Source organism: Gadus morhua, chromosome 7 (assembly GCF_902167405.1).
Source record: "Gadus morhua chromosome 7, gadMor3.0, whole genome shotgun sequence".
Classification (NCBI taxonomy): domain Eukaryota; kingdom Metazoa; phylum Chordata; class Actinopteri; order Gadiformes; family Gadidae; genus Gadus; species Gadus morhua.
In genome coordinates this window covers 13,291,376-13,315,923 of record NC_044054.1, presented here as the reverse complement: position 1 = coordinate 13,315,923, position 24,548 = coordinate 13,291,376, and the positions used below count along the sequence as shown (strand labels likewise).

At 42.8% G+C, this 24,548-nt stretch overlaps 3 protein-coding genes across 6 annotated transcripts in view; 1 reads left to right on the top strand and 2 right to left on the bottom strand.

Moving 5' to 3' along the window:
* Positions 1-4,264, top strand: part of nrg2a (neuregulin 2a) — an 85,979-nt gene extending 81,715 nt beyond the window's left edge. For all 3 annotated transcript variants that reach the window (XM_030360470.1, XM_030360472.1, XM_030360473.1), the window contains one exon: positions 1,829-4,264. In XM_030360470.1, the coding sequence (XP_030216330.1) occupies positions 1,829-2,594 (766 nt within the window). In that variant the 3' untranslated portion in view covers positions 2,595-4,264. The remainder of the gene's footprint in view (positions 1-1,828) is intronic.
* Positions 4,265-6,105: 1,841 nt separating this feature from the next.
* Positions 6,106-16,477, bottom strand: LOC115546745 (solute carrier family 22 member 6). Its single transcript, XM_030360474.1, has 11 exons — positions 16,150-16,477; positions 15,571-16,047; positions 14,688-14,791; positions 14,194-14,348; positions 13,846-14,014; positions 13,010-13,133; positions 12,638-12,753; positions 11,213-11,427; positions 7,662-7,770; positions 7,325-7,528; positions 6,106-7,097 (listed from the first exon to the last, which is right to left on the bottom strand). The coding sequence occupies exons 2-11, from the start codon at positions 15,967-15,969 to the stop codon at positions 7,010-7,012; spliced, it is 1,683 nt and encodes a 560-aa protein (XP_030216334.1). The 5' UTR covers positions 15,970-16,047; positions 16,150-16,477; the 3' UTR covers positions 6,106-7,009.
* The window catches only part of LOC115546746 (solute carrier family 22 member 6), a 30,455-nt gene continuing 12,012 nt past the window's right edge, over positions 6,106-24,548 (bottom strand). Inside the window, exons 9-12 of one of the 2 annotated variants that reach the window (XM_030360476.1) lie at positions 23,568-23,676; positions 23,215-23,418; positions 22,925-23,020; positions 6,106-6,713 (exon numbers count right to left, since the gene is read on the bottom strand). In XM_030360476.1, the coding sequence (XP_030216336.1) occupies positions 22,933-23,020; positions 23,215-23,418; positions 23,568-23,676 (401 nt within the window). In that variant the 3' untranslated portion in view covers positions 6,106-6,713; positions 22,925-22,932. Of the gene's footprint in view, positions 6,714-21,226; positions 22,793-22,887; positions 23,021-23,214; positions 23,419-23,567; positions 23,677-24,548 lie in introns of those variants that run through there. The other variant, XM_030360475.1, reaches the window with a different exon arrangement.

Genomic DNA, 24,548 nt, shown 5'->3' with positions numbered 1-24,548 from the left:
AGGTGTGATGCTGGGCGGGGTTCTCATCACAGTTGTCTGTCTTTTTCCTCTGGTTCTGTTTTGGCCAAGAGGGTCCGTCAGAGCACGACAAAGGGGACTCCAGTGGAAAATTATCCACAGCAGAGCCGATGATGAAATCCTCCAGAGCTAGCACTGCACCAGCCAAGCGGCGCAACAATAGCGCTCTTGTTGCGGTTATTCCCAAGTCAATAATCAGGGAACGTTTGCTAAAGTGCGGCCATTAGCATTGACATGCATCAGCGTGATTGAATATCGCTGGTTTTGAGTCTGCGCCCGTTACACTTTGATGCTACTCAATTCATACCGCAATTTTGCAAGGTCGAGTTAATATGATTTCTTAGGTTATTTAAAAAACGTCAAAGAAAAATGTGAAAAAAACAAAGTTATTTTCTAAATTGTTCTGGGCAAGACAGTGTTTCCAGATATGGCTATTGTCCTTGCCAAAAATATGACATGCATGTATATACAAATATATTTGTGATTTTTGGTTGACCTCCCAATGTAAATGTGTTGTTAACCTCCCAGGAGTTGAGCAGTAGTTTGACAAACAAGCTCCACGATCCACACCCAAATGTCTGTCCTCTCATCTTTAATTTTCACTTCAGAGGCCGCGTACTAAGTATGTGTGAAAAGGTTAATGTGACTTTAACTATAGGGGAAATTAGTCTGCCAGGACAGGTGGCATATATCAAGGATAAGTACCATGGTTCCCTGCCAAAACCCACAGCCGTAGAGGAAGGGTGTGGAGCTCCTTTATGGAGCTAGGAACCCCGGGATTCCACATTGCTAGGAGTCTTTGTTCTGTTTGGTTTTTCCTCAATATTACCAAGTTCGTCGGGTTTATTAACTTCACATGAGAATGGTAAGAATTCAGTTATATCTGATACTTTTTTTTTTGATTTTTATCAATTGATCAGAGTAGCGTTCGATACACCACTCGTAATTTGAAATTATTCAAAGCAGATCGCTCGCACAATGACCTTGGAAAGAGGGATCCCTCATCTCATATTTTACTTTTAAATGGAAACCCCGTAACTGGAAGTTACACGGGGTAAGGAGCTGTCATTGGCATCGCCGAATCCCAGCCTCAACAATCGGAACAAGTTTGAGGTCAAAATGGCATGGCAGCATCTGCCAAACCAACGGTTCCCATCACACCAGCACTCTGAATCACAGGGCTCTCCGCAAAGTCACTGAGATCAGAGCGCAGCTCACCATCTCAGGGGAGACCCTGTCGGCTCTTTCATGTGCTGTCGGTCCTTCTTGTAATGTTATAACGCCCTTGATGATTACTATAAAAGCCAGACAGGATTGCATTACAGTAGACTTTTATTTTGAAGCGCTCGTCTTTTGCTTTGATCGGACTGTGGCGCTGTTGTAGATCACCTCGCATCGTGAACCCTCAAAACGTTTTCCCCTTACATTCGGATTCTGTGCAACGTTACCCTGTAAAAAATGATCCTTTCACTGTGGACTCATTTAGATGACAAATGTGAAGTTTCCCTGGCATGGACCGATATGGAAAAATGATATAAAAAAAATAAAACAGACCAATCTCGAATGGGATCGGGAAAAGATCGGATGACCGCGTCGTTATGCTGGCCCTACAACGCATGTCTGGGTGCCAAATAGTGATCCCATGAGGTAACGGCGCACCTTGTTGACTGGAAATGACAAGAATTCTCTGTCGACAGTGATCCTCCCGCCCCCGCCTGCCCGCCTCCGGCTCTCTCCCCTCCCCCTCGCCGTCAGCCCCTCACCTCCCCGGCACTCACCCTCCCTCCTCTCTCTCTCCCCCGCCTCGCAGGTACGTGTCGGCCCTGACCACGCCCGCCCGCCTCTCCCCGGTGGACCTCCACTACTCGCTGCCCCCGCCCACCTTCCAGATCACCTCCCCCAACGCCGGCCACGCCATGTCGCTCCCGCCCGCCGCCCGCAACCCCTACCCCCCCGTGGAGGAGGACCAGCCCCTGCTGCTGCGGCGCTACCAGGTGCCGCTGCACGACGCCCAGGCCCAGGACCCGTACCGGCAGCAGCGCCGGCGGAGCTACCTGCGGGACAGCCGCGGCAGCCTGCCCTCCAGCCCCTACCCCCCGTCCCAGGACGAGCACTACGAGACCCCCCAGGAGTACCTCTGCTCCCTGGAGCAACCAAAGAGAAGCGCCTCCCGGGGGTCCCGAGGCGGCGGGGGCGCTTCGGGCCGCGGGGGCGGGGCCTCGGGGCGGGGAGGCGGGGCCCAGCCCGGGGCCCAGCAGTGCCGGCGGTCCCGGCTGAACGGGCACGTGGCACCGCGCGGCTACGAGGCGTCCCGGGACTACGGCTCGCGGAGCTGTCTGACGGACAGCGAGTCGGAGGAGGGGGAGGGAGGGGAGAGCACGCCGTTCCTCAGTATGCAGAACATGAACGCAGAGCCTCCCCCCCAGCCGCCCCCGCCCGCCGCTGCCACCGCCGCCGCCGCCGCCGCCGCCGCCTACCGGCCCGCGGACTCTCGGACTTCACAGCCGGGCGGCCGGCACTCGCACACGAGACTCACGCACACACGATCCAAACCGGACTCCAACACCCCCCACTAGAAGAGAGGGACGGTAGAGAGAGGGTGAGAGGGGGGGAGAGAGGGAGGGAGAGAGGGAGAGAGAGAGAGGTGAGGAAAAAAAAAAACAAAGAAGAAAAAAAAACCAACAAAAAAATAAATATACTATAGACCCTGCATCTATAAGAAATATTTTTATTTTATATAACTGACAGATATTCTAAACAAATGAAATATTTATTTTCATTTTAGAGCAAAAGTTGTCTACTAGTTAACAGCAAAGACTTTTTATAGGGAAAACTCTATTTATATGTACATTTTGATTTACAGCATACACCGTGGCAGTTTTTTCACTATGTAAAAAAAATATAGGGTAATATTGTGGTGCCTTTTGCTGTATGCCGATGACGGAGGGCCTTGGACCGTTTTATAGCCTTTCTTATATGGAAGCCTCATTTTTATACACCTTTATTATTATTGTTATTATTATTATTATTATTATTATTAATTATTATTATTATTATTGTTGTTCTTTCTTTATTCTTTTCCCCTTGTTTTCCTTCTTTTAAGAATCTAGCCCCACGTTTTATCCCCTTTTCATGTCACGCAATATAAACCACTTCAACGTCAGGTGTATGTTTACATTAATATGAAACGCCTGTAGACTTTATGAGTTGGGATCTATCGAATAGAACGCCTGCTAAATGCAATGCCCATCCTTGCCGCCCCCTGTGTCTGTGTGTGTCTGTGGCTTTGTGACTGTCTGTGTGTTTGTGCACACTTATACGTGTGCTTGTGCGCCTGTGGGTGTGTGTGTGTGTGTGTGTGTGTGTGTGTGTGTGTGTGTGTGTGTGTGTGTGTGTGTGTGTGTGTGTGTGTGTGTGTGTGTGTGTGTGTGTGTGTGTGTGTGTGTGTGTGTGTGCATGTATGTGTCCACGTGTGGTTATTCACGCGTGAATGTTTAACAAATGTATGTGTGCATGTGTGTCTGTGAGCCCGTGAGCGTAGCCCTTAGTTTGCTTGCATGTGTGAGTGTGTGTGTGTGTGTGTGTGTGTGTGTGTGTGTGTGTGTGTGTGTGTGTGTGTGTGTGTGTGTGTGTGTGTGTGTGTGTGTGTGTGTGTGTGTGTGTGTGTGTGTGTGTGTGTGTGTGTGACGTAGGATAGAGTGTGTGGCTGTTTGCTGTGGTCCCATCAGGTGTTGTGTGGAGCTGCTCCCTCCGGGGGTCTCCCGGCCCCCAGGAGGTGTGTGTGGAGGTGTGGAGGCTGGAGCTGTTTCTTCTGAGGCTTGGATGTCATGCAGTTGACCATCGTCTCACGTTTAACCTCCAAACTCACCTTGGCCCCCCCCCCCATCATCTGCCATTTTTGTTAGAGGTCTGTAACCATCCCCGCCCCCCCTATGATTGGTTCCTGCAACACAAGCGCCTGTTTGGATTGGCTGACGATGAACATCAGAGAAGCCCCCCCCCCCCAAAAAAAGCATTTAATTCAATCTCTCTCTCTCCCCCTATCTATGCTCCATCCCTAGCCCCCCCCCCTCACCCTGTCACCCGCCATGCTTTCAGTGGCGTTGAGAGCCACACAGTGTCTCAGGATCTCCACCCCCCCCCCTCCGTCGTTCCCTTCTGTCTTTCTCCTCAACTCAAAATCTGCCTAAGATACGTGGAGCGCTTGATTTAGACATCACATCTACTGCCCCGCCAAGCCCCCCCCCCCCCCCCCCCCCCCCCCCCCCAACGGAGAGAGGGAGAGACAGGGGGGACAGAGAGAGAGAGAGAGAGATAGAGAGAGAGAGAGAGAGAGAGAGAGAGAGAGAGAGAGAGAGAGAGACAGAGACAGAGAGACAGAGAGAGAGAGAGAGAGAGACAGAGAGACAGAGAGCTAGGAGGGGACAGAGAGAGAGGGAGTGAAAGGGTGAGAGAGAGACTGGAGTGCATTTGACAATGTTCAAAAGGAAACTAGCTGTGAAACCTGGAGGATCATATAATGGAAAAATATGCAAACTTTCTATTTTGCTCTTTGATGACATCATTTTTTAAGAGGTGACTGTGGTGTGTTGTGTGTGCGTTTGTTTGTGTGTGTGTGTGTGTGTGTGTGTGTGTGTGTGTGTGTGTGTGTGTGTGTGTGTGGAAGAACTGTGTGATGCCTATAGTGTGTAGACATAATATAACATAATATCACTTGCATATTTACAGTTTATTATTTTATCAAAGCGGCTGTTATGTCATTAACCATTTTTTTGTTTTATTAATACACACACACACACTTGTTCAATCATACGCGTTTTCATACATCCATGTACATAATCGACATGTCTTTGAAACCCGGGTATTCCACTTAAAGACAGAGTAAAGCAGTGGTCTTTGGTTCCTTTAATATGATACATTTTCACGTAAAAACTGAATATTAGGGGGCGGGACTAAGCTGATGGGATGTGTGATTGGTCCTAGAGAACTTAATTGGTGATAGCAGTACTTATTTAGCGACGCCCCCCAACAATGTTATCCATGTTATTATTGGTTGGAATTTAAAGCCCAGCCAACTGGGGCTTGGTGACGCAATCAGAAAAATGTGTCTGTTTGGAGAAAACGTCCATTTGCATCTCATGTTGTCTTTAACTTCCTGTATCGTACTGTTGAGAGGTACTGTGTATTTTACTGTTGCTGGGGTACCGTGTGCCTCTTGTCTTGTGGACACCTGTAGCCATTCCCGATCTTTACCCACTGATAATCATTTTAAAAAAATTAAACCAAAAAAGGAAACCAAATCATTAAAAATATGATTACTATCACATTTAAAGGATATACTGTGGAATTGTTTTGATGTCTAGAGATTAAAACGAGAGAAGGAAGTTGAATATTTTATCACTGCTCATATACACTTCGATGACAACTAGGCCTGATACATCCAACTGGTATACTAATGGGGTCGTGATTGGTGAAACATTTACAAAGTAAGATGGAAGACACTACTCGTCCAAGCCTCCCACCCATGGTAAACTCACACTGGCATATCGCTATGAAGAACTGTTATTCGGTAGCGTCTCACATCACAATAGCGTACCGCGTCTCAAACCTCTATCCTCTAACCCCCCCACCCCACCCCCCCACCCCCCTCTAGTTTTAGATGTGATAATTCCTTCACTTTGCCCCCAAACCTCACCCCAATACTGGGACGCTAACAGGTATGCCCCCCCCCCCCCCCACACACCCCTCCCCTCAAAAGCCTTTGTTTAATTTTATATTTCCCTCTCCCCTCTCCCTCTCCCCCCCCCCCCCCCCCCCCCCCCCCCCCCAGCTTGAGACGCCTGACACCACTCCTCTGCATGTACTTGTGCTCAAGGTTAGATGGATGCATGGTTTAAAAAAAATAAACTGAAAAAATTATAATAAAAATCAGCAGACAATTATTTTCCAGTCAGTGAAAGTGTATTTCATTTAACATTCAGCAATAAAAGAGAAGAACCTTCCCTCATGTCATTCCGGAAATATGCTAGAAAAAAAGTGAAAAAATGCGAGATTGTCATAGATTGTAAAATAAAATGAAACCATCTGTTCATATGAAAAAATAAATCTTTATTCATATCATTTTATGGTGTACTCATTTTTGTTAAAAAAAAAAACGGAAGAAAAAAACAGCTGTGTGCATTTATGATATATGATAGTTGATATTTGATAGGACTACATGATATTTAACAACTAGAGGAAAATGATTTACGATTGTATTAGTCTTGGGTTTGTTTTGAATCTTGAAGAGGAAAGTTAAAAAAAAAAAAAAACATTCAATTTGCACCTTTATAGCAAGCAAACTTGGTCTTGTGGAATGCAGTATCAGATATACTCCAGCAGATGGCAGAAAAGAAGAGCGTTTGAACCCATAGGCTTGCACTGGTAGTCAACATTTCTAAATGTCTCTGTGGAGTGTGTGTCGGATTACTTGTTTAAGCAGCCTCACCTGGCCAGCATCAGTCTGATTGAACTCTTGGGCTGGGTGAGGCTGCACAGTGAGCAATCAATGTGCAACAGGTTAAACCAGCCATCATCACACACCTGGTAATATGGAGCACCAGGCCGTGTATCATTAACAACAAAAACTAAATCAACCAGTCTTTCAACCCCGCCACCATGCGTCCTTGTGTTTGGAGGAGCCCAGCAAAAGTCCCCTAGAAGCAGAGCGGGGCAGTTCATACGTCACGCTTGGTAACCGTAAAAGTTACGTAGCTAAAACTAGTTGTTAAAGAAATGCTTTGTTACATTTGTTCACATTTCATGACAATTAACTTAACTGTAACATTAATGAATAAACCTTAAGACTTTGATCGCTAGGTCAGCTTACCCCACATTAACCCCAAAATACACATTGCCAAGTCAAGCACAATTTGTTCAAGGCTGTTATGCCAATGTTTGCTAGCTAGCATTAGCTACGACTACAAAGCAGAAGTCAAGTCTACCATGACGATCAAGATGTTTGCTTCAGCAGATTGTCTGCGTTGTCTTGTAAGAATATGGCCTCTTTTTTCTCAGTCTTGGAGATTCTTCCAGTCCCCCTGTATTTGAAAAAAAAATGCATACAATTAATGGGGATGAAGTGTTATTGTTATTAATAATAATGAACATTTTAGAAAAAAATCGATGTTGTGGTCTATTTCCCCCTCAAAGAAAAGATCGACCTAGGTCGACGTTTACTTTCGAAAGGATCTTAAAGCGATATAATGTTTTACAGGCTATTCAAAATAAGTCGGAAGTCCCATTGATTACAGGAAGCATTCCTTACCTATCCTCTACATCCTGTATGGTGTCCGGAAGTGGGATGTTCAGGGTCTCGGGCAGTAAGAAGGCTGCAACGCCACTCAAGACAGGAACTAGGCCGTAGATTAAGCCTGGGAGCCAGGTGACGTACTCCCCCAGCAGGAGCACCAACGGAGCCACCATGGCCCCCAGCCGCGCCATCATGCTGACCCAGCCCAGACCTGACTGTCTGAATGGAGAGAGAGAAATGAAACCATGAAAGTCAATCAATACACATAAATATACATAAATATGTCTATATTATAGAGATGTGAATGTCTTAATGTGCAACCAGCCTCATAGCAACCAGCAGTCTGTGTTACCGTAGGATGGTTGGGTAGAGCTCTCCAGAGTACAGGTAGCAGCAGTTGAAGGACGCGGCCAGACAGCCCTTTCCCAGCACAGCTAAGCACGTTCGCAGCATCTGTTTATCTAATAACAATAATAGTGACCATAAGAAATATTATTGCACTTTTATTCTTAACTGGTTGTTGTAAAATGTAAAAATATATATTTTAATCTACCAAACATATTGTCACTGTTGACGGACAGTGACAATTTACTCATTTAATTTTTAATAACAAATAAACAGATAATTTTTGTTCGTATAGCACTGATGAACAAGTTTTATACTTAATTAAAGTTAAACATATTCCAAAATATATCGACAATGTTTTGATTTATATTTTCCTATTTTTTTATTTTAACCAACAGTTTGGTGTATAGGTTGCTACAGTTGCACACCATAAGAAGTCCCCTCAGGACCTGGTAGGCCTACAATTTTCTTTTCAGCCGCTCAATGTAACAAGCACTAAAAGAGGCAAACTTGACACCCATTTTAACATTTGGAATACCATACATTATAGTTTACAATTATAAACATCACCTGAAAATTCTCGCTCATGTTCAACCATCACAAGCAGTTCTAATATCTGATTCATCTGATTCAGCACGATCTGTTTTCCGGTTTTATGTCATAGCCTACGACCTTCTAAGGGGCGTTTCCTGAAAGCTGTTATTTCGGAAGAAGGGAAGGTTTACGTAAGGTCACGTAAGAGCTTCCGAACCTCCGAGCTGCTTTGAAGGGGGCATTCAGCACGTGAGTGAACGACTTCATGGCGTCTACGCTTTACGCTCGTGCATGTTGCAGAAAATATGAAACAGCGACCCCTAGTGTCACACTTTATGATGGGTAACAGAATACGGTGTAATGGTGCGTTCACATAGCAGGAAAGTATGGGGGAAACATTTTCGCGATGTCGGAAAGTGCTCGTTAACGACACCTCATGAGGCTGTTATGATTCTACTTCTGTTTGGCAAATGGGGCCATATTTTGATAACAAAGTTGCCCAGTTGATGTATGGTATACTAGTGATGTGCAAGAACATGGCGGAACATGAACGTTTCACTCAATATAAAAGAATCAACCATCATGTCAAATACTATACTATTGATTGACTTTGTCTGTTGGCATCGACTTTGCTCAGTTTTAAACGTTGTGTACTGGTAAACCAGCTCTAAAGGGCAAGTGTAGCCTTCCATACAGAGGCAATACAATGTACTTCTTATAAATAAAAGCAAAAGGATAGTAGGTGATAGGCTATAAGGAAATGAAGGCATTCGAACTTGAAACTGATCCTACTAAGTTCTGTTTAGTTCAGACTGGTTTTTCTCGGATAAAAAAAACCTGCTGTGAAGAACATGTAGTTTCCCAGCGCAGTGCACATGAATGATCGCTGCTGGAACACGAGGAAGTGTGAGCGTCATCCCTGGCCAGACATCTCGTTATCACCAGGATCATAAACGTGCCGTAACACCGCTAAAATAATGACTGACATAATATCTGGTTCCTGGCATGAGAATTTTTTGGAACCGCTGATATAAGGTAACCAAAGGCAGTGTTGTGCCTGAACGCGTTCATTGAACGATAGTTCATGAACTCATGATTTTGGGCGAACGTGAACTGAACGTAATGTTTTACTGCCTGATGAACGTTACTGTGAACTCGTTCATTCTTGTGTCTGTGAACGGCACGCTCACTCATTTGAAAGTATAGACCGTCGCGATTCCCATTGAAACGGTGATTCTTCAAAGCGAAAGCTGGTAAATTGTGAAAAATGAAGTAAACTGTAATCAGACAAAGCGGTTATATGCTATAGACCCTAGAGTATCTGTGATATAAAGGCTGGGACAAATTTCTAATTATAAATATGTACAATCCATAACGTTAGCTCTCTGGCTCGATCAGCGGACTAGAATACCTCCTAGAATCATTGCTTGTTGGCCGGAAACGGAAAGGGGGGCTGTTTACGTTTGGTTGTAGTCTTTTCGCTCAGTTCTCTGTCCCAACAGTAGGGCTAGAACTGAGCGAAAAGACTACAACCAAACGTGAACACCCCCTCTTTCCGTTTCCGGACAACGAGCAATGAGTCTTCCAACAGAAATCAGGGGGTTTTACAAAATGCGCTAAATGTGCAATAAAACATGATAGAAACTGTATTCGCTACGATAATTGATTCAACCACTCTATTTCATTCAGGCAAATCAGAAAGGGGGGGCTCAATTTTCAAAATACCGGAAAAAAAGAATACCTCACAGCAACATATTGAAAAAAAGAACTATGAACTAGTTCATTTTTGGAACTTGTGAACTGAACTTTGAACTAGTTCACGTAGAAAGTGAACTTTCCCAACACTGACGAAAGGTTGGCTGTAAAGGTAGATGCAGAGTAAGGCCGTGTTCACATTTTTTTTGTAATAGGGAAAAGTTGTGCCGACCGTTTTTCTATCACCTAGAAACGAACCCATTCTAGACCCGACGATACTCGCCTACTATGTATCCAGGCTAGAGCCCATTAGACATGTCGTAGATCTCGACATGTTCTGTAATTAATCGCTCCACCGGCACTTTCCCGAGGGATTTGTCCGCCATTGTTTCTTGTTTTGACATTTGAGAGTTTCCTTCGTGATAAAGTGTCAATGTTCCGCTTGTGATTGGTCAGTTGCCAAAAAGACGCCTGACGTTTTCCGCTTTCTTCCTGAAAGTTGAACTTTCAACGCTCTGTATGGCAGGAAAGCACGCTGGGAGAGGCGCTTAAAAAACAGCCGTGACATTTTCCAGAAACGCTCTGCTCCATAGGAATATAATGTAAACAAGCGCTGGCAGATTTAAAAAAACACTAGATGTGAACACCGCCTAAGGCATCAACAAGTTTGGGCTATAAATTGGTTCATTAATGACATGTAAAAATTATACGAGCAAATAGTGATTTGATAAAAAACATACAATTAAGTATCACAGTTCAAATCTTTCACATATTTAAAAATGGTTAAAATGCATTACAAAGTGTTTATATTATATTGTTTACTCTATACTTGGTTGATTGTTAATTACCCAATTAATTGTTTTAATCTGGTAGCCAGAGATCGATTGCTTTCGTCTCCGCCCACGTACTTGGTGAAATCCCTAAAGTTACCGTTGAGATAAGACCGTATCACTCTCGTGATTATTTCTCCCCCTTTCAGTAAAGTTTCTGATAGTGACCCGGTAAGCTTGACTGTTATAAGTTGAAAACATGTCAAGAGGGTTTAAGGGATGTGTGTGTGAGCTAAGTCCAGCTCAGTAACAGAACCACTCTGTTACGTAGAGTTTGACAGCATAAGTAAATTTGTCCTTGACAGTAATATTTGAGGAAATGAGAAGTATGTTTCAGTGTATGCTGTTGTACTTTAAAGTTTTTTTACTCTGCAAAACTACATGTTTCCTGTAGACCTTTGTATTTGTTAATATTTAAGTCAAAGAAACCAATTAGTAAACAACCTATCTCATCACATTAACAGACCGTAAGGCACTGTATGTCGCTATGGTTACATACCGTAAGGCACCAACAGGTTGGACAGAATGGTGATGCCGGCCAGGACCAGGCCCCCACACTGTGAGAGCCGGCGACCGCAGTAGCTCATGGTGATGTTGATGATCACCTTGGCGGGGATGTCCGCAGCGCCGAATATCACCTGAATCAGGTAGATGTCCACGCCAAACTTCTGGAGGTCCATGGAGAGGCCGTAGTAGGCAAAGCTAGTGGAGAACCTGTCCCGCAAGCAGAGGTTTTGTGAAAGAGGCAGATCCAGATGTGGTTTTGGAGAAGTCATGAAGATTCCTTCAAGGTGGTGCGTGGAACGGTTCGCTGTTTTAGATCTACTTCCATCACTGCGGCAACAACAATCCTTGTGTTGTACTCAACTAACCTAACCTAACTTAACTTAACATACCTAACTGATCTCACTCAACTTGCATAATTTAACTTTACATATTTTAACTTACCTAACACTGTCTTCAAAACTCCTCCTTCATAACTTTACTTTACCGAACTCAACTTACCTAACTTTCCTTTACCCAACTCAATTTACCAGACTTAACTTTGGTAAATTGAGGTAATTTTGTGTAATCTCTAAATAAGAAGAGAAATCTTCCTGTGACATACATTTATTGTTTTTTCTCAGTCTAAATTAAATATGACATGAGATGCCTTTACAATGAATGAGGATAAAACTATGAAGTAGATCTTCTGTCTTCTCTCTTCCCCCCCCCTCTCTCTCTCCCCCCCTCTCTCTCGCTCTCTCTTTCTCTCCGATCTCACTCTATACCCCTCTTCTCTCTGTTGCTCTTTCTCTTCTGTCTCCAACCCCTTCCTCCTTGTCTGTCTGTTCCTACATTTATTCCAGAGAGAGCATCTATCCAAGCACTGTTGTCCAATATATAACTCGCTCAGTTTGTCAAAGTCCACCACTGGCTTCAACTCTTCAAGGACATACATATTACTGACATACATGACGACATATATAGCCAGCCCTACACTCTAGCATGGTGGTGCCAAAACTCTTTTGAGTGCTGTACTACCAAGAGATTTCAAGGCAGTCTGAAGTATGCTGTCTAATTATATGGGCGTATTTACTGCCAACCATCTGCACATGAGTGGCCTGAAAACGCCAGCAAGGCTTAATCGCTCTGGGTTCGGGGTATTTTTCCCTTACTCTTTGAAGTACTTTGGGGGAGTTAGGGATGTCTTTTACCAATAGCCTGTAAAGCCCTTTGAGACTGGAACCTCTGGGATGCAGCGATACAACTTGATGTGGCTTTACTTAAATGTATTCTCTATTCACATAGAAAGTCGTGTCAAATACCCCTTCAATGCAATTTGAATCCCTTTGGAATCTTGTGACCGTGATCTACAGGTACACCCTCGCACATGATTGGTTCTGCCGGGGGGGGGTAGACAAAAAGACTAAGGCGGGCCTACCAGACGGCGCATAGGCACACTGTCATCTTCCTCATGGTGGGGGTGCGGAACAGGTCCAGGGTGGTGTAGGAGCTCTTGCACCCGGACATCTCCTTCTTCATGGACGACTTCACCATCTGAGGACCCACACGGACCAATCATGACTACCCCCTGTGACCCCATGTGGCCCCTCGACCTCATGTGACCCCACAACCTCATTAACCCATGTGATCCTATGACCTTATGATCCTCTGCCCCCATGACCCTATAACCTTATGTGACCTCACGATTCCGCAAAAACTGACAGAAAATCAATCTCCTCGGCTCAGTGTAGACATTGCCTGAGCCTATAGCTGCTGGATCGGACTATCACAAGCTCCTCCTCTCTCTTACCTCCACGTCAATCTTCTCTCCATCGGCTTGGCGACCATTGTAGCGCGCCACTAGTCTGAGGTTTTCGACGGCCTGCTCCGGCTTATTTTTCAGCACCAGCCATCGTGAAGATTCAAGGAGCCACCTATAGGGGTGTAATGGAAAAATGCATAGGTTGTTTACTTTTAATCATTTAAGCTTTGTTTTCTATTCCTTGTAGTGTCTTGCCACCCTACTTGTTCCTAGTGTTATCTAACGTCAACCTTTGTACCTGGGGTTTACCGGTCACAAGGGAGCATCAGCTTATGCATTCTTCTGCTTGATGAGTAAGAACACAGGCAACTCTGGCCTTTAGGTAAACATTTCCCTGACTTGATCATTGAAGATTGCATTGTGGGGATGGTGTGAAACTGTTTCAATAAATTACCACGACAGAGTCCAACAAGATTATATTTATCTGTTGTTATAAAGTGTGTTGCTGAAATATGGTGTTCATGCAGTTTAAACACAGATAGTTTAGTATTATGCCTCTGATGTGAAAGTTACTGGGTTTGATCCCCAATGTCGGCAACCTACCTTGAACAAGGCACATTACCCCATCTGCTCCTTAAATTAAAATATCTGTATTCACTGTACATCTCTTTAGATAAATGGGTGTGCTTCATTCCAAAAAAAACAGTGACTGAAGAGCAGAATAAATCAAACTCTTTAAACTCGTATTATCTTATCAAATATGTAACAATAATTTTGTAGCAATATGTTTTGCTACGGCTGTGAGTGCACGTTGTTACTCCTGTGTGGCTGTAATTAGCTTGCTTGTTATTTATTTGCTCTGCGTGGACAGCCAGAGCTCTCACCATGAGTACAGGAAGGCCACATAGAACGGCAAGGACACAGCAAAGGTCAGCCAGCGCCAGTCCCTGATGAAGTAGGCCACCAACGCCAGGATCAGCTGGCCCATGGTGTAGCAATAGCCTGTCCCCGTGCCAATCACTGTCCGCACGCGAGTCGGAATCCATTCCACGACTAGGGGAGACAGAACATATCCAGTGTGTAATCAAATCTTTTGCTCGTGTGTTTATAGTGTCATGTCTTTCGCTAGGGTTTGTCTGCGGGTGTCTTTCTGGCGTCTTTCCTCCATGTCTGAAGTCTTTTAGTAGTGCTGTGTCTTCTCTGGGTGAATTTCATACGGTTGTTTCTCTTACTGAGTGAGAAGCTGTTGAGCACGACTCCCGACAGAGCCATGCCACACATGAAGCGGAAGAGGCAGAAGAGGGAGAAGGAGGGGGAGAAGGCGGCACACGTCCCGCTCACGGCCATCAGCAGGTAGCTCATGGTCAGTAGGACCCGCCGCCCAAAGCTCCAGGAGCATCACAGCAGGGAGGAGCAGGCAGAGGGATAGGTTGTGGTTTAATTTGGGATAATGTATCAATCAGAACCGACCTGCAATCCACGCAAGTGCAAAGTATCACAAAAATATGTTTTTCACATGTCATTTAAAATAAATGCAAATCATAGTGTGATAAAACTCTAGACTTAAGAAAAGGTAACAAACAAATGTATTTGTAAGTCTTTTTGGTTGTTTGGTGGAACTGCAGACATAACAATGTTGTTGCAGTGATACCCCACTGAGTTTGTGGAGTGTTTGACGATCGCTGTGCCTGTTCCAGAAGGATTATGAACCAAATGATTAACTTACCGGTCGGCCAATGCTCCGAAGACTCCCGCTCCCACGAGCACGCCCCCCATGTACACCGTCTGTCCCATTGACTTAAGGGGGCGCAGGCTGCATACCAGATGCCACTGGAAACATAGAAATACACACAGAAACCCGTAATCATACGCGCGTGTTTTCAATTCATGTATTTTGATCGTGCACAAGCATATTGGTTCGTTAATGACATGTAAAAATTATACGAGTGAATAGTGATTTGATAAAAAACATACAATTAAGTATAACAGTTCAAATCTATCACATATTTAAAAATGGTTAAAATGCATTAAAAAGTGTTTATATTATATTGTTTACTCTATTCTTGGTTTATTGTTAATTGCCCAATTAATTGTTTTAAGCTGGTAGCCAGAGATAGATTGCTTTCGTCTCTGCCCACGTAGGCCTACTTGGTGAAATCCCAAAAGTTACGGTTGAGGTAAGACCGTATAACTCTCGTGATTATTTCTCCCCCTTTCAGTAATGTTTCTGATAGTAACCCGGTAAGCTTGACTGTAATAAGTTGAAAACATGTCAAGAGGGTTTAAGGGATGTGTGTGTGAGCTAAGTCCAGCTCAGTAACAGAACCACTCTGTTACGTAGAGTTTGACAGCATAAGTAAATTTGTCCTTGACAGTAATATTTGAGGAAATGAGGAGCATGTTTCAGTGTATGCTGTTGTACTTTAAAGGTTTTTTACTCTGCAAAACTACACGTTTCCTGTAGGCCTTTTTATTTGTTAAATTTTAAGTCAAAGAAACCAATTAGTAAACAACCTATCTCTCCCTTATTGCACATTAGAGACAGTTAGATAGATATGGAGAGAGAGGGGTAGGTGGACGGACGGACGGATTGTAAGTTGGACAGATACCTCTGAAATAATGCTGGAGCTTCTCTCCCTCTCATCGTAAGTCCACCCATCGTCACAGCCCCGAAGGGCCGCCTGTTCCGGGTCTTCCCACACCTCGGGATCTGTGCTTCCGTTGTTGGCCAGCAGATGCCACTGTGGCGACTCGTAACGCCGGCATTTCTCCGGAGATCCGTTCGCATCAATTGGCACTGTTATCTGCAGCTTCTCTGCCGCGCTCATCCGCGTCGAAGCAGTGAGGTTCGTGTGGGCGCTGCAGAAATGGGGGGGTACTGCGGCCACGAAGTTTTGTAATATGTTTTGGCTCGCCATCATGAGGATGGGGAGACACAGCAGGGTGGTGTGCACGACCTGGAAGCGTCCCGTGCTGCCCACCTGCTCCAAGAGGTCGGCGAACACCATCGGAAGGCTGCGATTGTGCGTTTGGTTAAAGGCCTCTTTTGCTTTTTTTTTGTTTTAACAGCGAAGATGATTGAACACCTGTAAAATAATTTACATTTTAGTAATAATTAAAAAAACTTTTAACTGACATTTCTTAAGATTATAATGATGCAATTTAATATATAGGCTATTCACTCTTACCTGATTGAAGTGTCGTAGAGTGTCATAAAAATAGAACCTCATAACATTGAAATACAAATTCACAGAAGGTATATTGTATACAATTTAACAATAAAAATAAAGAAACAACATTTAACAAAAAGTTGCTGTGAGTATGTCTAATCGGCTTCAAAACGGTTCAGACCTCAAGGATTTACTTTCCGCCAAGTCTCTAAACCTGTGGTGTTTAAAGCTGAATTCTGGGCTAAAGTGCGAGCGCTCGCCGGAAATGTCGCACGTCCCGCGGGGTTAAGTCCTTCAGCTGTGTGCTCGGCGCATCGGCAGCGCGCGGGGCCCTGCATGTAGTTTGACAGACAAACTCTCCGTCTCCCGATTGGCTGAAAACAGTGAACGACAATGAAACTCAAAGGAAAGTAAACAATGGGTCAATGTTTAATTCGTTTTGGAGACTGAATTTTTTTTGTGGAAACATTAACATTACGTGTTATATTAGTAGGCCTATGGTAAAAAAAGTATTGCTTTATACTAATAAAAGTCGGAATAAAACGCTTTTGTGAAAGGATGGCCAAATGGATGTGAACTATAGGATGAGTAAGATAACCACAAGGGTTCTATAATTTTTTTAATCTTAAATATTCCATGCACCCTGTAGTTACGTATTGACTGGTGACAAGTGTATAGTGGTCATATAATGGACATATTGAAGTAGGCTGATGATTGCAACCTGTGTCAAATATTTACCATGCCAACTCTGAATATTTTGTCCGGCGGGGAACCATTCTGAAATGCTTGTGAACGTATTCCTCCTGTATTAGAAAACAACAAAGGCCACCCAAGTTTGTTCTCTTTATTTAAGAAAACATTCCAAGTTCAACTTTCGGTTCTACATACAACTATAGTGGTAATATATATTTATTCTACTGGCTGGGAGGAGGGCATTAACCCGGCAGGTTGCCCGCTAAGTATGCTTGCAGTATACTCAGCGTCCATTGTAAAAGTAAAGTCCATTGTAAAAATAAACCAGTCGATACATAGTTTCCCAAGCGAGATACAATGCAGCAACGTTATTAAAATAGTGATCAGATTTAGCCTTGTGTGGTTGCTATATAAACTAATTAGCTACAGCTGAGCTAATAAGGAATGCATGTTGGATCGATCGTAATTAGGCTAAAATTGACTACTTTTTGAGGGAGATGAACGCAGAGTATACATTTAATAAGCATGCAATACGAATAAGAAAAAGCATAATTATGAAAGTATTTGAATATTTTTATTATGTTGGCAAGCAGGAAGTAGAATAAACGTGCCCGGCTTGTGGACGGCTTATCAAACTGTTTATTGCCCTGCCTCTCTGTGATTATCCCTTACTTATCTATCATATATCACGTGATCAGAGTGAAGTGATCAGCTAACCATTGTAAAGACTATCAACGTGATATTTAACCTAGAAACACAATGCTAATCTGAAACTGATGAGTTATTTCTTGTTACACTGGCGCTTAAATTATTAATCAATTAGAAATATGATTGTTAGGCCTATATATCGGGTGTTTGTCTGTGGGGACCCCTGTGGCTAGAGGCTGGTGATGGCTGCATATTCGGTGTACTCCCGGTAGAGGCTAAATGCTAACAACAATACTTTAAAACAATATTTTTAACATCATGCTCTCTACACAGACGAAGTGTCAGCTTTTCTATATTTTATCTAAAATGTTTGTGGTACTTGTTTAACGCTTAATTGTATTTGTTTACTACCATTTTATATATTTTTAATGGTGCATGTTTAAATTGTTTCGTCTGTTCAAATCCCTTCACTTGATTTAAGCCATTTCTTTACGTCTTAAACTAATGTCTTGCTAAAGAAAAATTCAACCTCACTTTGCAATATTTTCTATTTCCGTGTGATATTTGGTTGTTTCTGTGAAATATAGAATATGTATGGAGATGTTTCAAGTTTTAATAATGATTATTAAAGTCTTTGAAAAAGGCATGCTGTTTAATATATATTTGTACTCACATTTTACTTCATATAATTATTACCATAACTTATATATTATATAAAAAACATTTTGAGTTACCTTAACTTTCTCGGTATTACAGTGTGTGTTTGTGGGTGTTTCTCTGGGTGTGTGTGGGCGTGCTTTACAAAACAGATGTGGTCCCGTCTTAAACAGTAAAATACTAAATGATTTTTAAACGGGCAATAACGGCCCCGTTATCCCAATTTCAATGTTGTCAATATAGAGTCTCTGTTATATTCTGACCCTGCAGAGATACTGCGTGCTTCAGTCACTGACATTACAGTGATATGTAGGACACAGGTGGTTCGGTTCAGTTATTCATTATACTGCTCATCCCTCATAAGGTAAGACATTTCTGTGAGAGACTTTGAACCTTCGCTCTGTGCACCAGGCTCTCAACAAGATACAGTTTTGGGTGGCTTTGCACCATGGGACCAGTGTTAAAAGTGTTAATACGTTACCTTGGTTCCATTGTAGAGCAATGTCACTTTATACTCTTTTGCCAATGACTAAGCCTGGCACGAGCACAAGGAAGACCAGAGGAGATTGCTTATCTTTATTCTGCCATTACTTAAAAAATATATGTTTTAATTAAACTTTGAAGTATACTACATTAGTAACGGAACCATCTTTACTTTTAAATACCACACAAACTAACATTAATGTATTGTTATTATTATGGCATGTCTTGATTGTAACACCTTAACTGCTTTTGCGGAAATAACCCCCAAAAGGGAGGTCACAAAATGCTTATTTTGCACTACCCTTCCACAGGACATCAGTGGAGCTGCTCCCTCCGGGGGTCTCCCGGCCCCCAGGAGGTGTGTGTGGAGGTGTGGAGGCTGGAGCTGCTTCTTCTGAGGCTTGGATGTCGTTTCACGTTTAACCTCCAACCTCACCTTCGCTCCCCCCATCCCCATCATCATCTTTTTGTTAGAGGTTGAAGTCTGTAGTCGTGTCCGCACTCTTACCCACACTGCCACATGATTGGTTCCTGCAACATAAGCGCCTGTTTGGATTGGCTGACGATGACAACCTGCCAACCTCACCCTGATGGTGAGAGAGCGAGAGAGAGAGAGAGAGAGAGAGAGAGAGAGAGAGAGAGAGAGAGAGAGAGAGAGAGAGAGAGAGAGAGAGAGAGAGAGAGAGAGAGAGAGAGAGCGAGAGAGAGAGAGAGAGGGAGAGAGAGAGACTGAGACTGAGACAGGAGTGCATTTGACAATGTTCAAAATGAAACTAGCTGTGAAACCTGGAGGATCATGGAAAAAAATGCCAACTTGATATTTTTCTCCTTGAATACATCATTTTGGAAGAGGTGAATGTGTCGTGTTGGGTGTGTGTGTGTGTGTGTGTGTGTGTGTGTGTGTGTGTGTGTGTGTGTGTGTGTGTGTGTGTGTGCGTGTGTGTGTGGGTGTGTGTGGGTGTGTGCTTGTGGGTGATGCCTTAGGGTCTAAGACAACTTCCATCATATCACTTGAATATTTATAGTTTATTACTTTATCAAATCGGCTGTTATGTTATTAATACACACACACACACACACACACACACACACAAACTTGTTAAATCAAAACACTTGTGAATGTGAAGTTGCTGGGGTACCGTGGGCCTCTTGACTTGTGGATGTAACAAGTTTAAAGATAAGGCAGTAATTGCCTGATAATAAATAAGCATAATAAATCCATGGTCTGCAAGAAAGTCTAAGATTATTATGAGTAACAGTAATTGTATAACATACAATTGTGTAAAACGGTTTTTAAAAAAACTACATAAAAAATCGATCACATGTTTAAAAATGGTTAGGATGCTGGTGGTCTTTGGTTAATGGTTATTGTTAACTTTATTCTTGGGTAATTGTGCATCTGTAATCGGCACCGTGTTTTAATCTGGGAGCCAGAGATCAATTGCTTTTGTCTCCGCCCACATACTTAGTCTCCGTCCACAACTAAAGTTACCGTTGAGATAAGACCATTTCACTCGTCATTATTTCTCCCCCTTTTCAGTAATGTTTTTGATAATAAGCTTGACTGTCATAAGTTGAAAACATGTTGAGTATTTAAGGGATGTGTGTGTTTGAGCGAAATCCCCCTCAGTAACAGAACAACTAGTAGTCGTGCCAAATTCAGCCGCCATTTTATATAAACTGTGAAGTCACATGCATATTTGTAAATTGTCCTTGTACATTTTATGTCTTGATTTCTAAAATGTGGTTCATGCACTGTTTGTGAGTTTTTGTAATGATTTTGAAAGTTGCTGAGCTTAAGTTACTTTGTGCTTGCAGAAATTAGAGTTAACTACAGTGTATGCTGTAATGTAAAGGGTTTACTTTGTAGCCTACTCTGTGCAAAACTACACGTTTCCGTATTTGTAAAATGGTATGTTTTATAAAGATATAAAACTAAAGATAACATATCACTCTCGTGATTATTTCTCCCACTATTCAGGGGCATATAACACCTGTAGCCATTCACGATCTTACAAATCATAGAAAACAATAATCATACCAAAAAAATTAACCAAATCATTCAAAATATGATTACCATCACATTTAAAGGATTTGGTTTGATATCTAGAGAATAAAACGAGAGAAGGAAGTTTAATATTTTGTCACTGCTCATGTAGGCTACACTTGGATGACAACTAGGCCTATACATTAAACTGGTAAACTAATGAGGTTGTGATCGGGGAAACATTTACAAAGTGAGATGGAAGACACTATAAAAATAAATAAATAAGGTTAAAATAGATATCCTGTCACTTTAACAAAGTGCAGTGGATTCAGCCAATCAGAATGGCTGTAATGTTGCGCATGCGTGAATTCTCAAATCGACACGAACTTTCGAAGTTTTGTTGGCGTTCCGCATCTCAACCCTGCATCGAGATGAAAACATGTTCCTCTAGATTTAGATGGACATTTGCTTCACTTTGCACCCCAACACTGGGACTCCAACCCCAGTAGCCTCATTTTATGTTCCCATCTCCCAGTCCCTCCTCCCCCTCGCCCTAACCCTGACCGCTGGGAACGCATGAACAAATGCGAGATTCTCATAGAATGTGAAATAAAATGAAACCATCCGTTGGCGTTCATATGGAAAAAAATCTTTATTTATATTTATTTATATATCATGTTATGTGTAAATAACAAAACAGTTGTGTGCATTTAAGAAATATGATAGTTGATATGTGAAAGAGCTACACAATAATACTATTACAATTATTTACGATGGTATTATTCTTGGGTTTGTTTCAATCTTCTTTCTTCTACGAGATACATGTAATTATTAAATATTTTAAATGAAACCGTTAAAAAAAAGAGTTTAAAAAAAGCCGCAGCTTCTTTGCACCTTTTAAAGCAAGCAAACAAGGTCTTGTGTGATGCAGTAGGCTACTATATATACTACAGCAGATGGCAGAATAGAAAAGCGTGTGAATCGGGCTTATGACCATAGGCTTGCACTGGTACTGGTACACTGGTACTGGTAAATGTCTCCTTTGAAGGTAAGGCACATTTGATATTCTGACAGAGCCTTAAAGCCCATCAAAGATCATTACTATGGCTTGCTCCACCAATACATCATATTTGGTACGCTTGGTACCCATTAATTTAACGTAGCTTAAACCTGTAGTTGAAGAAATTGTTTGGTTGGTTAAATTTGTTCACGTTTAATGACATCAATTAACTTTCCTCGTACATATTCTGAAAGGGCTGTCCTATAACCTTGATGTAGCCTAATTAAGGTTAGAATCACTATGTTTTCTTAAAATTAACCCCAAAATACACAAAGATAGCATTGCCAACGTCAAGTCACAATCTGTTCAAGGCGGTTATGCTGATGTTTGCTTGCTAGCATTAGCTATGGCCAGTGGCGCCAACTTCAGGTCAACATAAATATAGTTCAAATGTGTTAGTCGAAGAGTAGGCTATATCACTTGTCCAAAATCCTGCTTTTGGAAATGTGAGGTTCAGAACAGTAGTTCATAAATTATTAACGTATCATTTAACTGTAATTTATTTGATTTATTCCAAATTTTGGTTGTGATGATGTATGATTTAACCGTTGCATCAATTGACAAATGCATTATAAGTGTGTTACGAGTAGCGGCGCGTGCACTTATTCTCCATAAAAATGCCGGAATAAATTGGAGTAGGCCTAGCTTGATTACATTTCAGTCACTAATTTAGAAATGAAAAACATTTATGGGGCATTAAACATTAGCCTACTAGGCTGCTCATGCGTCGCTGCTTTCAGACTTACTGAGCGTCGTTTTCATAGAGCTTGACGCAGTGATAGTCTAGGCACACGTAAGTGGCATAAGCCAAAAAATAAAATAATTTGTGGGGTCGACCTGTCAACCATTGGTATGTCTAGATTGTTGTCAGCGTTGCTTAAAATTATTGGTTTGGGGGAGCGATGGGGAGGGAGGTGATGGGGTGCTATCGCAGTGCAGCACAGCGTTCTATCGCAGTGCAGCACAGCGTTCTATCGCGCAGAACAGCGTTCTATCGCGCAGCACAACGTTCCACGCGTTTGCTTTATTTAAAGGGACAGAAAAAGAAAACATGCCGGTTCACTTCATTTCAATATTGAAGGTATTTTTGCCCCTCCAGCCTTATCTTTGCCCCCCCCCCAGTGACTACGCGCCAGTGACTACGGCTACAAAGCAGAGGGCAAAGTATCCCATGACGTATACCCCCCCCCCCCCCCCCCCCCCCCCCCCCCCCCCCCAGAGATGGCACCAGTGACTACGGCTACAAAGCAGAGGGCAACGTATACCATGACGATCAAGATGTTTGCTTCAGCAGATGGTCTGCGTTGTCTTGTAAGAATATTGCTTCTTTTTTCTCAGTCTTGGAGACTCTTCCAGTCCCCCTGTATTCAAAAAACATTTAATTATTAAGGGTAACGTGCATATTAGAACAGAAAACTATGTTGTAGTCTTTTTACCCCCAAAGAAGAGCTTGACGTTTACTTTGGAAAGTCTTGAAGTTAAAGCGAAATAACCTTTTACAGGCTTTTCAATAGAAAAGTCAGAGATCACACAGATAACAGGAGGCAGTCCTTACCTATCCTCTACATCCTGTATGGTGTCTGGCAGTGGGGTGTTCAGGGTCTCGGGCAGTAACAAGGCTGCAATGCCACTCACGAGAGGAACTAGGCCGAAGACGAAGCCTGGGAGCCAGGTGACATACTCCCCCAGCAGGAGCACCAACGGAGCCGCCATGGCTCCCAGCCGTGCCATCATGCTGACCCAGCCCAGACCTGACTGTCTGAAGAGAGAGAGTGAAAGAGAGAGGGGGAGGGGGAGGGGGAGGGAGAGGGAGAGAGAGAGAAATTAAACCAAACCATGAATGTCAATAAATATACAACCATTAACGTCTTAACGTCAAACCAGCCTCATAGCAACCAGAATTGTTACCGTAGGATAGTGGGGTACAGCTCCCCTGACCACAGGAAGCAGCAGTTGAAGGACGCGGCCAGACAGCCCTTTCCAATCACGGCTAGACATGTTCGCAGCATCTGTTTATCTAATAACAATATTAATAACAGCAATTAATATTGCACTTTTGTCACATCACTTTTTATAACAACCAAAACTAGAAAATTCATTTTAAAGTAATTCTTGCAAAAATTGAAACCAGGGTCTTTGTCTTTGCCTGTATACCCATCAAATAAGCCCTCCAGATACCTTTTTTCATTGAAAATCGAGCATAGAGTTTGTCCGGCGCAATGTTGGGCTTCCATGTTATTGGTCAGGGGCACTGCAAACGCAGTATATACTTGACTATACTTGATACTTGACTGTTTTAAAAAAAATTGCGTCCATATATATTATTTATGGTAGCAGCCGGTAATCAACTTGTGTGGACTTCCTGGAAACATGGACCTACCGGTAAGTCACAGACTTGGAAAACAGACTTTTTAAATAAACTCTAACTAAGTTGCTAATGCTTTGTTTTATGTGTAGGGAAGGGATCCTAATCATTCTACTGCAGCGGTTTGGTGCTATTTTGAGTAATATTTGTGGTTAAAAAATGCCGTTTTGGAAGCGTTCACGGTGCCCCTAAACAATAACATGGAAGCCAAACATTGTGAAAAAAAAAAGTATCTGGAGGACTTATTTGATCGGTATACATGCCAAAACAAAGACCCTGGGTTCAATTATAGCCGAAATTACACTTTAAGGTACAGTAAGGCACCAACAGGTTGGGTGTTTAGGTTATTACGGTAAGTTACCATATGGTACCAACATGTTTGGTCTATAGGTTGCTAGTAAGGCATCAAGAAGTTGGGTCTATAAGTCTCTACGTTAATAGACCAATGGCATCAACAGGTTTGGTATATAGGTTAATATTTACGGTACCGTAAGGCACCAACAGGTTGGGTCTCTAATGGCCCT

Bases quoted from the DNA above. Each gene is read 5' to 3' on its own strand.
- LOC115546745 (XM_030360474.1), bottom strand. From the start codon at position 15,969: ATGGTGTTCGCCGACCTCTTGGAGCAGGTGGGCAGCACGGGACGCTTC. The intron at 11,428-12,637 runs GTAGGCCCGCCT...CTTGCGGGACAG, and splicing joins GTGTGCCTATGCGCCGTCTG to GTTCTCCACTAGCTTTGCCT. The intron at 7,529-7,661 runs GTAACACAGACT...CTCTCCATTCAG, and splicing joins CTCTACCCAACCATCCTACG to ACAGTCAGGTCTGGGCTGGG.